The 12433-nt window shown below is 38.0% G+C and overlaps 1 protein-coding gene and 1 long non-coding RNA gene across 3 annotated transcripts in view; one reads left to right on the top strand and one right to left on the bottom strand.

Annotated features, from left to right (window-relative positions):
* The first annotated feature begins 2798 nt into the window (after positions 1-2798).
* Positions 2799-12433, top strand: part of LOC107723345 (uncharacterized) — an 11537-nt gene continuing 1902 nt past the window's right edge. Inside the window, exons 1-2 of the long non-coding RNA XR_001637918.1 lie at positions 2799-3004; positions 6228-6230. This is a non-coding gene — a long non-coding RNA (uncharacterized LOC107723345). The remainder of the gene's footprint in view (positions 3005-6227; positions 6231-12433) is intronic.
* LOC107723330 (cerebral cavernous malformations protein 2 homolog) overlaps positions 3789-12433 on the bottom strand; it is a 12683-nt gene continuing 4038 nt past the window's right edge. Inside the window, exons 1-10 of one of the 2 annotated variants that reach the window (XM_016531906.1) lie at positions 9596-9827; positions 8698-8874; positions 7908-7991; positions 7642-7825; positions 7375-7505; positions 7065-7200; positions 6796-6850; positions 6568-6709; positions 6301-6439; positions 3789-4476 (exon numbers count right to left, since the gene is read on the bottom strand). In XM_016531906.1, the coding sequence (XP_016387392.1) occupies positions 4190-4476; positions 6301-6439; positions 6568-6709; positions 6796-6850; positions 7065-7200; positions 7375-7505; positions 7642-7825; positions 7908-7991; positions 8698-8874; positions 9596-9607 (1347 nt within the window). In that variant the 5' untranslated portion in view covers positions 9608-9827 and the 3' untranslated portion in view covers positions 3789-4189. Of the gene's footprint in view, positions 4477-6300; positions 6440-6567; positions 6710-6795; positions 6851-7064; positions 7201-7374; positions 7506-7641; positions 7826-7907; positions 7992-8697; positions 8875-9595; positions 9828-12433 lie in introns of those variants that run through there. The other variant, XM_016531897.1, reaches the window with a different exon arrangement.

The following is a 12433-nucleotide window of genomic DNA, read 5'->3' as shown; positions in this document are numbered from 1 at the left end:
GTACTTGTATGTACTAATATGCAACATTTAGAGATAAATAAGTACAAAAATGTACCTTTTAGCTTTTGTACCTTACCGCCCCAGTAACAGCTTTGTACCTTTTTTTCTGAGAGTGTATAAAGGAAATGATTTTGAATTATAACATATAAGGGTTAGTTCACACAAAAATGAAAATTCTGTCATTAATTACTCACCCTCATGTCGTTCCAAACCCAGAAGACCTTTGTTCATCTTCGGAACGCAAATTAAGATATTTTTGATGAAATCCGAGAGCTTTCTGTCCCTCCATAGACAGCAATGAAAAGTTGATATACTATCACAAGATATACTATACTAAGTCATTAGTTTAATATTGCTCTGTTTTTAATTTAATTATGTCATTTGCAGTGCTTTGTGGGATGGTAGTTCTTTCCCTCACACAAAGTCTTGATCCTTTGTGTTTTTGTCTGATTTTCAATACTTTTTAAAGTTGTGATTGACCTCATAGCTGGTTGACTTGGTTCATGGCTTTTAACTTTTTAACAAAGACTTTTTTTAAAATCCCTATGGGAAAAATTTATTGGACAAACACTTCCGGAACCAATGCTGCTGAAAAAGTGGGTGGGCACTAATGCACTCTTTACTGCCTTTATAAACCATCAAGCCACCTGTCGTTTTGGAGCTATTGTCTGCCACCATTCCCCAGTCAACTTTAGCTCTAATGAGAGACCGGGTCTCTCTGTATCATTGTCTCCAGTGCAGCTGTCTTGTCAAATGACATCTAACATGACATAAGCTCCCAGCTCCTTGTTAGCTCAGGATCAAGGTACTGACCTTTGACACCCTTTGTGTGTCCCTAAAGCAGCTCAGTTTGTCAGGATGTGCTTCTTGGCTCCAGTGAGGAATGAGGGTTTTACGCATGCATGCGCCCTGGAATTACAGGTATGTGCTGTGTGAGCGAAGTTATGCGCCATGTTCGTCTTCAAGAGGCGTGTTATTAATGACCGACTTAATGTCTTCTGCTCAAATAAACTTTTGGCGCTGTCGTTTTATATGTACGGGTGCCAAAGCTTGTTCTGTAGCCATGTGATAATGCCAGTCGATGTCTTTGAGGACTTTAGCTCTTGCTTTGATGGCAAGGACTCTCCAGCACAAAAGAATTAAAAGGGCAGATTTATAGCACAAGTTTATCTTATCCAAAATTAACCCTCTAGGTAACCTCAAAAAGAAGTCAATCCATGACAAAGGCCTCTTGTTTCAGAGGTAACATCCACTAATGAGAGAGAGGGAGTGCACTGTTGCAATGTGGGATAAGTTTAATCCTACTTATCGTTGCGTGATAGCTACATGCTTGGATAAATTGAGCAGGCTTATGCCTATGTTAGGGATTCTTCTTAAATGCCTATTTTTGTCAAAGTTTTTATTGGTCATTAGTTGTGAGTGTCTTTTAAACAAGTGTGAGGAATTTGGAGCACAGTTACAGCAATTCCCAGTTGTGCAAATGGAAAATAAACGAATGTACTATATATTTTTTTATTAAATAAAACATATGTATAGACCTTCAGCACACACATACACTACCGTTTGGGGTCGGCAAGTCTCTTAAGATAGTTAAAAACAGTAATATTGTGAAATATTATTACAATATCATAAATAATATAAATATCACGTTTTATTTTAATTTTAAAATGTAATTTATTCTTGTGATGCAAAGCTGAATTTTCAGCATCATTACTCCAGTCTTCAGTGTCACATGATCCTTCAGAAATCATATGATAATTTGCTGATCAAGAAACTTGGTCAATCTGGATTGCTGCTGTAGGTAAACAACTGCCCCCTGCTGGCAACAATGTTATATTGCCACAATGCCACCACAATTTAAAAAAGTTTCTTTAGCGGAAATGATTTCCTACTCCATATTAATGAATGAATGAATTATCCATTTATATAGCACTTTATTGTGTATTGCTATACACCCAAAGCGCTTTACAATCATGTGTGTGTGTGTGTGTGTGTGTGTGTAAAATGTGATGCAAAGCAGGCAAGTCCATTCTTGTGAAATAACCCCTCCTGTAGTTTCACTATAAAGTGCTCAAATGATACAAAAAGCAATAAATGAGGATGTAAGTGCTGCACATTTTAATAAACTCATACTTCAGTCACATTCTGTACAGATTACAGAATATTACTTGCATCCATGTTGGATGATACAATCAGTGATTCTGCAAGGCACAATGTTAGATTACTGAAAACTCTGAGGAGATACAATGAATGGCTGAATATTGCATTCTCAATCAGCCAGAAAACTGACTTTGTCTAATATCCACATTTTCCAGGTTTCATTCAAAACCAAAAATATATAGTGCTACATTTCCTACCTGAAGAAACATGATAATAACTGGGTAATTATGATCAATCCTGGCTGAAACAAATATAAAAGTGAAAAATATATGTTAGAGGAAAAACAAGTGACCAGTTAATATAAGGGTGTAAAAAGGTCAAGTTTTGATTAGCACTTCAGTGCAGGAGAAATATACTGCAGCTCACTTCCATCAGGTTACAACTAGGGCTGCACAATAAATATTGCACGATATTTAATGCGCATCTACACAGAGCCGTTGTTCACAGACAAGCTGCGCAAAACATGCGCAAAATATGATCGTGGTTTTGCGCAGCTTGTCTGTGAACAACGGCTCTGTGTAGTAAATGCTGCTCCACGTGAAAGCACGCATGTGTAGAGATTTACCGCTGCTTACAGAACCGGCTTTACTGACGAGATGCACATTAAATATCGTGCGATATTTATCGTGCAGCCCTAGTTACAACACACATACAACACACATAAGGCAATGCAGATCACGCTTTAGGAAGCACACTAGGCAATGCTCCAAACTGCACCTTCACACTGATCAGAAGTCGCATTAAATGAGACACTAAGTGGTCTCACACACTGGTCTCAATCTTTGGAAGCTTATTTCTGCAACAGAATTTCTAAAAAGTTTAAGAGGTTACCTGCAAATTAATTGTCTCGCAACTAAGCATTATAAACTCATAATAATGCGTTTTTCCTCACAATTCTGAGTTTTTATCTCATAATTCTGACTTTTCCCTCAGTTCTTAAGTCAGAATTGCAAGATATAAACTGCGAGATATAAACATGTGATACTGAGAAAAAAAGTCAGAACTGTGAGATAAAAAGTTGCAATTACCTTTATTTTATTTTTTTTATAAATAAAAATGTAATTGCGACTTTCTCATAATTGACTTTTTTTTCTCACAATTGAGATTTTAAAACTTGCAATTACATTTTTGTCAGAATGAGTTATCATTCAGTAGTTTGCTCAATTTTTTCACACAGTTCTGAAGTCAGAATTTCAAGATATAAACTCAACTGCGAGACGTGCAATTCTAAGAAAAAGTCTGAATTGTGAGATATAAACACAATTTAGAGGGAAAAAACGACAGAATTGTTCATTTTTTAAAAAGGGTAACTTTTAATCTTATAATTCTGACCTTTTGCAATTCGAGTTGAGTTATAAACCAAAGTTATGAAGTAATTTAAATTAACATCTCACAATTGACTTTTTTCTCAGATTAGACTTTCCTGCAATTCTGAAGTCAAAATATAAACTCAAAACTGTGAGATATAAACTCAAAAACAGGTTAACTTGCATTTGCTGTAAAAGTCTGAACTGTGGAATAAAAAGTCACAATTACCTTTATTTCTTGAATAAAAAAGTAATTGCGTTCTGCAGAATTTCAAGTTTATATCTCGCAATTCTGAGAATTTCTCAGAACTGTGAGGAAAAAGTCAGAATTGTAAAATACCTTTTTAATCTGTGGTGGAAATAAGCTTTCATACAGATCAGTGTGAAAGAGCGATATCTACCAGCAACAAGGTTTCTCATTAGTGGTAGCAGATACTGCCAATAAACATCCCAGAAGAACACAACTGCTGTCCACAGCAATACACGATCCTTCTATCACAGGTCTTGAAAATCACAATTGTCAAATCTGAAAAATCCAGTTGTGTTAATATGGCACAACATATAAAAATAAGGATGATGGCCAGGAAGTGGTATCCATACAGTATCCGAACTCCAGCATTGTCAGATTGGATGGACAGCAATATGGGCCAATGGCCCGTGTGATTATCTCAAGTGGTGATTGGCTAAAGCACACTGCGAGACACTGACCCAGTGCCGTGACATCAAGGCGACACGCCGTCCTGGTCCATACTGCTTCCTAACGCTTCAATGTCATTGCTTATGTCTGAAATCATGCGGTCCCATTCGTCGCCCTCAGAGGTGGCCGTTCCTTCATCCGATCCGCCCGCAGCACCGTTTCCATTAGTGGTGGAGTCTGACGCAGAGCTTGTCGTGCGTTTGTAACGTCCAAAGCTATCTGTTATGATGCCGCGGCCATCCTTCACGCCGATGGTTTCCAAAAAGTTCTCAAAGTGCTGGCTGTCCTTCTCAGGAATGAAAGGCCGCAGTCCTGGAGTGGAGAAAACAGAAGGGAATTTAACAAATGAAGAAAATCTCCAACATAGGTCAATAAGAACAAATGTGAAGTCTGACGTACTATTTAAATATTCTGCAAGCAGCTGTTTATTTTTGGAGGAGGGGGGAAGTTGTAGGTCCCTGACGACAACAACAGTCTGACCATAACAATTTGTGACACAAATTTCAGCACAAATTGTTTGAACCTGTCAAAATGCCTCACAGGCTTAACAAAGAGGCTGTTATTGAAGGATGGAGTTAGAAGCAACAAAACTGGACATGGCAGCAAACTCTCAAACTGCTGGTAGTTACTAAACTCCTATGTAAATTAAAGGGGTCATATGATGCGATTTCAATTTTTCCTTTCTTGTTTGGCCTTCCAAAAATGGACACGACTAGAAATCAGTGGTTAAGTTGTATTTACAACACTGTTCCAGAACAGTTCAACCCAAATATTCATATGTGTGCTGCGCATTGTATGGAGGACGAGGACTGTTTCCTGAACAAGTAGCCTACAATGCGTCTGTGGCACAAAGGCTGTTCTATAAAGTGGGGCAGTTCCAACTTTGCAAGGACAGTCTGGCGCTTCTGACTCAGCCTGTAAGTACGTTTTTTTATATTTAAATAATTTGCCACTGATGATTCAAATGGCGAGTTTTGAGCAGTGTAGAGTAGTCTTGTTGCTTCTCCGATCACAAATGCAGACATGGTTTTATGTTTACGTGATGCGATACGCAACGCGTAAAAACACAGTATAAGTCATTATAATCAGTAATTATGTCCCCACTGGATGCAACAAATGCCTCGTTTATAATGGGTTTTAATGTTTTTGAATCATTGCTCCGGTTTATGTTTACGCGGCGCAACGCAACGCAATGCGTAAAAAGACACTATAAGTCATTATAATCAGTAATTATGTCCCTACTGGATGCAACAAATGCCTTGTTTGTAATGGGTCTTATTGGTTTTGTCTCGTCCTGCTGGGAGACGGCATCCCAGTATGTTAAGGGATGTAACATTTCCGTCACACACTTGAGGCATTCGGCCAATCACAACGCACTGGATAGCTGGCCAATCAGAGCACACCTCGCTTTTTCAGACCGATGAGCTTTGTAAAAATCGACGCGTTTCAGAAAGGCAGGGCATAGAGGAGAAAGAATAATGTACATTATATGGAAAATAATGCGTTTTTTTTACCTTAAACCGCATAAGCACATTGCATTACACCAAATACACAAAATAATGTTCTTTTTAGCAACATCATATGACCCTTTTAAACATTCACATATCACAAGTCTTAAAGATACAGTAGCAAAAATATTTAATTCTAAGGGTCATCGAGAGGGTGGAAAATCAGTTACAATTTATGATTTATTTAAAACATATTCTACTAAGAGGACTCCAGAGGAAAAATATAATTATGAATAATGTATATGGAATAAAAACCAAGAGCTAAATAATCAGTAAAAATGGTAAAAGTTATTTTAACCAGTGTTAATTTAGTATAATTTAAATACTATTATAGTATTTGATTATAGTGTATATTAATTTACTATACTAAATTAGCTTTTCAATTTTCAGTTATTTTAATATAAGTAATTTTGTTATATTCATTGGCATTTTTAATTCGTTTTTGTTTTTTTTATATTTATATTTAATTTATTTTGGTTTAATTTTATTTCAATTAATGAAAGCAATTAATAGTTTTAGTTAACAATAACAACTCTGCATACACTAATGTTAAAGTCAGTGAGCAACGAGTAGTCCATAAAAAACAGCTATGTTTAAAACAAATTTAACACCCCAACATGTAACTAACCCAGGAGGAGGAACTTCCTGCCGTCTCCGTAAAGCTGACGCAGGTTGATGCAGAACTCATGGATGGAGGCTCCGTTTCTGTACTCACGTAACAGTGTGGCAAACTGCTGTATCTCCTGAGACGACAGCTTTGTCCTCAACTATAGCAGAGGATGACAGGAAAACAGTGTAAAAACATAATTTGTTATGCAAAGACTAATTACAGACTCTAACAACAGACATTCAAATGTATTTTTATACACTGCACTCTACACACACAAACACTCACTGTGGTCATGTAGTCTTGTAGCAGTTCAGCAGCTGTTGTGCTTAGTTCACTCTCACTGGCTGTTATGGTTTGTGGTGAGGCCGGGGTGGAGGAGGGGGAGGGGCTAGAGGAGTGTCCCGCCTCTAGAGAACTTTGGAAAGTACTGAGATTGGACAAAAACACAATGATTGCTCAATTCAAGAGATAAAATGGCACATTACTGCAGACGACATTTGAAGCGATACTCACAATGTGCTCTCCTCGGCCTCAAACACTTCTTTGACATCTTTGCTCGAGGAGTCCTCTTTTATTGGAAAAATATGGAAAGTATTTAGAAATATTTAATTTTGCAACAAGGTCAGTGTAATATTAACAGACTAAGCTTCAGGAAGCATAAATACGGTTCCAATAAACCACCCCAGATGAAATAGTGATGTGAAACTGACTGTGGTCTGTGGTTTTGGGCAAGTACAAATTTACTGGGAAATCCCAAAATGATGAAGCTCTTGCCTACTCACCGCTGCAGATCGAGAGATGCCTGATGGGTGTTGTGGCTCCATCAAAGATGGCCCTGTCCAGGAAGTCAATGGTGGACTCTGTGTAGACGATCTGGAAGACTTGACTAAGTAGAAGACACAGCTCCTCTGCTGCAGCCTGCAAAACCAGAGCTCATGATAATCAAACCACTGCTGCTTTTATAAACATCAAAAGTAACAGTACATTGCACAATAGCAGTAGTTTTTGCAATAAACTCGTCAAGTCTTGGTCATGTCACTTGTTTCAAATTTAACAGACAAAATAAGGTCCTTTTAAATGACCAAAGCCAACCTTATTGTCGACAGCCAGCACAAGCAGGCAGCAGACCTCCACAAGCACAGCGCCGCTCTCTGAAAGAGAGCTCAGAGTGGGAGATTTTGACATCTCTGTACTATGGCATGGAGAACCTCCGGGCTCCTGAGCTGCAAACGCAAATCATACCCCATGGTAAGAAAACCCAAAATTATTTTCACACATTATCCTTAGAATCTAAAAAAAATGTCAATTTCCGTGTTCTGTTTCGCTTTTTGTGTAATGCTCATCCACATTACTGCGTACCTGTTTTTAGCACCACGAGGTGGAGTGAGTCGTCTCTGATGTAGGACACAGCTGCGATGTCATGAATGGGTACGCGGAGAATGATGTCTTCTCCGTCACGCCACACGAGCTTCACATTGTATGCCGACAAACTGACAACAGCATCCTGCTCTGATGTCAGTTGCCCTGCCAACTGATGAGACTTCTGCAAAACACATTAGAGAAGCAATGTGGGAATTTATCTTCATATTGCAAAATAAGGCAATGTCATTGACCGTTTCTCTTACCCTGGCATTGTCAATAAGCTGCAAAACTTCTGTGCGGCTGGAGGGATTCAGATATCCAGGAACTGAGGTCAGCTGTCCCAGATACTACAATAGTAATAATAACAATAATAAAAAATAAGGAAAATAATGAAAAACAATTATTTATATGAAAAAAATGGCAAAAGAAAATAAGGAGAGATACAGGAATACAACAAGAGACTGCACTACACAGTTCTTTTATTTATTTATTTTTGTCTAAGGAGCTCTAGAATCTAGGAGCAGCAGTGCTAAATAACCTGCCACCCATGGAAGTCCCTAACTAGCTAGCTAGGAAACTAAGGGAGGGAGGGGAGAAATCACAGGAGTTGTTATAAATGTTGGTATCATCAGCATAACAGTGGAAACCATGGTGTCTCATTATCTGTCGAAATAGAGGCATAAAATGCAAATAGAAGCGGACCAAGTATCGAACCCTGAGGGATGCCATAGGTTGATTAGGTAAAGGTTTTGTAAAAATAACAACTTGCTGCAAGATGGGATCCTGTGAAGAGCTTGTGGCAAACACTGTCAAATGCAGAGCTTGAATGCAAAAGAAGAATATTACGGTAACTGAGGGTTGAGTCTTTTACACAAAATAATGATCTTTTAAAAAGCATCATATGACCCCTTTAAGTTTAATTGGACGCTCTGCCTTTGATGGCAACAGCAAAAGATTTGGGAAGGGTTTACTCCCCCAAAGGCTTTTTCCCCCCAAACAAAATGGTAAAATGAGTACATAATACAATAGCACAAATTTGAAGGCGAGTAATACCTTAACTTCCTTCTCAATGTAGTCATTGAGCAGAATGTCTGGGTCGATACGGTGGTCCGGGAGAGAGAGGGAGAAGGTGTGGAGGGCCCTACGCTCAGTGGACTTCTCCAGAGTCTTCTTATCTCTCCCCTTCTCTCCTTTCAGAAACACCCGCTTAAACGGAGACACAATACCTGGCTGAAGAAAGAAAGAGAGAAAGAGGAAATCACATCACGACCAGAGGAAGTCAAAAACACAAGAGCTTTTTCAGTGTGACCATAATTTTATGAGTTTGGTCAATGGCTAGCTGCACCAAAATGATTCTTGCTGATGACTTTCTGATACACTTCACACTGACGACATCTTTGAATTCTGTGCTCTGGACTGATGGGGCAACTGTTACTACAACAATCCCAAGCTTGTAAATACATCAGCCTCCATGGAAGTGCAGGTTATTCTCAATCAAGTTTATTCTGAATCAAGTTATTCTGAATCAAATTGAACAAAAATGCAGTTTCTTTTAAAACATTCAACATAAATCAGCAAAATAGATGCATTAACACGCTGTCCTTACCCTTCAAATGTACTACTGGCTTAAAAACAACAACGCAATCAACTAGTCTCAGCACTACATTGGCTTGAGGTCTTTTATAAAATCCTATACCTTTTGCGAAGCATAATGAGATCGCCATTCATGGAAAAAGGCTGCTACTTACTCTGTGGTAAACCTAACCACTAATGTCAGCTTGCTATCCAAAAGAAAAGTCTCTAAGCTCTTGGAAGTAGTTAAGGCTGAAACCTGGAGGTGGACTGAATGTTTAGGCAACCACGTTGTATTTCAAAGTCTGTGGATTTGTAATGTTGAACAGCATACTAAAATTACGCTTAAGAAAAGAAGCAAGAGTTCTGCGAGCCCTACCTCTGTCTCCATGATCAGTCACTTCGACAGCACAATGGAAACTGGTGGCACACGACAGCTGCCCTATGCAACCGTCGACTACTGTTGCGCGCTGCTCTCAAAACAGGTTGCATGTGGCTTGTGACAAATGAGGGCTAACTCCCTCAAAGCAGCAAGTGAAACCACACCCCATGACACACAAACACTCACGTTCTGCCTTAAGCTATAGTTCATGCAATCAGGAAGAACAGAAACCGCCATTTCCTTTGATGAAACACCCAAACAAAGTATAAAAAAGGTTGTAGAAACTGCTGTCCTTCTATAAGATGATCTCCAATAAATGTCATTCTGTTTAAATAACTGCTTTGAGTAAACAGGACTTCAGGTGTGTCACTAGTATGTGCAAAATACTGGGCTAGGTAGGAAGTAATTAATAAAGAGGAACTAACAAAAACAATTATACCACTAAGAGTACAACAACACAAACAGTTTAGAAGTCTATTCAAGTTAAGGAGTTGAAGATCAGCCCAATCCCACATTATAATGAATTTAGTAAAATTATAATGCACAACTATATGGCTCTTGATAATAAATAAATATAATTTTATTTTAACAATATTAATTATTCATTAATATTGTACTATAGCATTTTATTATAGGCCTGGCCTAAAATGCAAATCTCCTTTTATACAATATTTATCAGGGGGCCCTGCTCCATTTTATATCCACCAAGGAGTCTTTGTCCTGAATAAGGTGGAAGAGCCTTGATATAAAGTATTCAAAAACATCCCATGGAGCCTAGTATATCAAAGCTAATTCATAACATTAGATGTTTTCATGTGTGAGCAATGAATCTATGATATATTCTGTCTCAGACGAGGCTAATTCTTTCACATACTAAATTATTGAACAGACAAGGAATGAGACACTAAAGGAACATCAACATTTCATGAGTCTGTGTCCTTCTGAAATTTCAGAAAACAAGGTGTACAGGTGATCCTCACCTGGATTTAACAGACATACGAAGGGTGAAAGTGAAAGGTTTGGCGCCAGTAAGATTATTTAAAAGAAATTATTACTTTATTCAGCAAGGATATATTAAATTGATCAAAAGTGACAGTAAAGACATTTGAGTCATGGGGTATCAAATAAACCAGTGCTTCTCAAAGTCCGGACTCCGGTCCGGATCCGGAGGGAATTCAGTCCGAACCGCCTCCATTTCGTATTTCAAGAGCACTAATTATTTCCTACTTTAATAAACGCATGTTAAACTTGTAAATCATTTGTTTAGTTTTTTTAATGTCTTTTTGGAGATTGTCCGAAATGAAAGCGAAGGCGAGATATTGAAACTTTTCCTTCATGACATTTGTTGTCATGACATCCAGTGAGCATATGACGTTTGACATAATCGGGCGACATTTCACCGCTAATAATAATATGAGTAATTTTTTATTTATTTATTTTTGTTATCACTTAGATTATGGCCATTTGACTTATAGAAGTGTCCAGTGTTTCCCATACATTGAGTTATTTGTGGCGGCCCGTCATAAAATCAAAACTGACAGCCACAAATAGATTTTCCAAAAGGATTCTACTTCGTTGAATAAACTGAGCACTGCACGTTTCAAAATTAAAATGCAGCGCGGGTGTTTTTATATGAATGTATCACTGAAAAGAACCGACAGTTTTCAGAACAGCTTTGATGTCATTTTCATTCCTAGCATTTGTGAGCGCAGCGCTTATTTGATTACAGCCGTTACCGTCCCTGCAATAATCATTTACTCAAACTCGCTTTTATGAGATAAAGGGGAAAAAAAATTAAAATCAGCCAAACATATCAGTATCATATGTCGGCCATCGGCTGCCCTGATTTGTAAAAATGGGCATCGGTCGACCTCTATTGCTGACACTTAAATTAATTGTTTTGCCACTTTTGCACTTGCTATTAATGTATTTTGAATGCAAAGGGCACTTTATTATATTTTTTTTATTTATGTTTATTTGTTATGCATGTTATGTAGCCTATGTTTATTAAAAACAAGTTTTGTAATAACCAATTGTTCCGGTCCGGACCTTTGACACTGATGAAAATTAGATTTGGACCTTTGAATGTAGACTTTGAGAACCCCTGCTTTAATAGGTAATATTTGCATTGGCAAAAGTGAGCAAAAACAATATTAAGTTATTATTTATTGAACTGTTGTATAAAATCAATATCACATTTGCACTCGTGCTATTCCAGACAAAAACAGCACTCGTTGCTTGTGTGATATTGCTTACATGATATAAATAAATTCTTTGCCACAATCTCTTGAATTTTAGGGGCATATAACTGCATTCTATAGACTTCATTACGCAGTGAGTTGTCGCTCTGCATCGTGTTCGTCAACAATCAACTGTCCAGGTGTGTTTGACTTGAAGTCAAAGTACTGCGAGAGCGATTAGAGAGCAGCCGCTCTATGATTTAGAATAGAATACTTCGGTCTGCACAGCGTCACTTCGAGCCAAACACATCTTGTGAAATGTAAGAAGTATGTAGGTCTTGGGGTGGGTATATTTATCGTGTTAATGATTTTAACACATACTTTTTTTTCCATTCACATGAGGATCCACACTGGAGAGAAACCATACATTGCATGTGAGAGTTCGTTCGGGGGAGAAGCCGTTCGTATGTGATCAGTGTGAGAAGAGTTTCACACAATCATCAAACCTTAAGGAACACATGAAGATCCACGCTGGAGAGAAACTGCATGAATGTGATCAATGTGGGAAAACATGTTTGAGGGCTTCTTTACAAATAAACATCTTAAGTTTCCACTGTGAATAAAGTTCATCTTTTCATCTGTGAGATTCAGATGG

Source organism: Sinocyclocheilus rhinocerous, unplaced genomic scaffold (genome assembly GCF_001515625.1).
Source record: "Sinocyclocheilus rhinocerous isolate Xijiao unplaced genomic scaffold, SAMN03320098_v1.1 scaffold1725, whole genome shotgun sequence".
Lineage (NCBI taxonomy): Eukaryota > Metazoa > Chordata > Actinopteri > Cypriniformes > Cyprinidae > Sinocyclocheilus > Sinocyclocheilus rhinocerous.
This window is presented reverse-complemented; position numbering and strand designations above follow the sequence as displayed.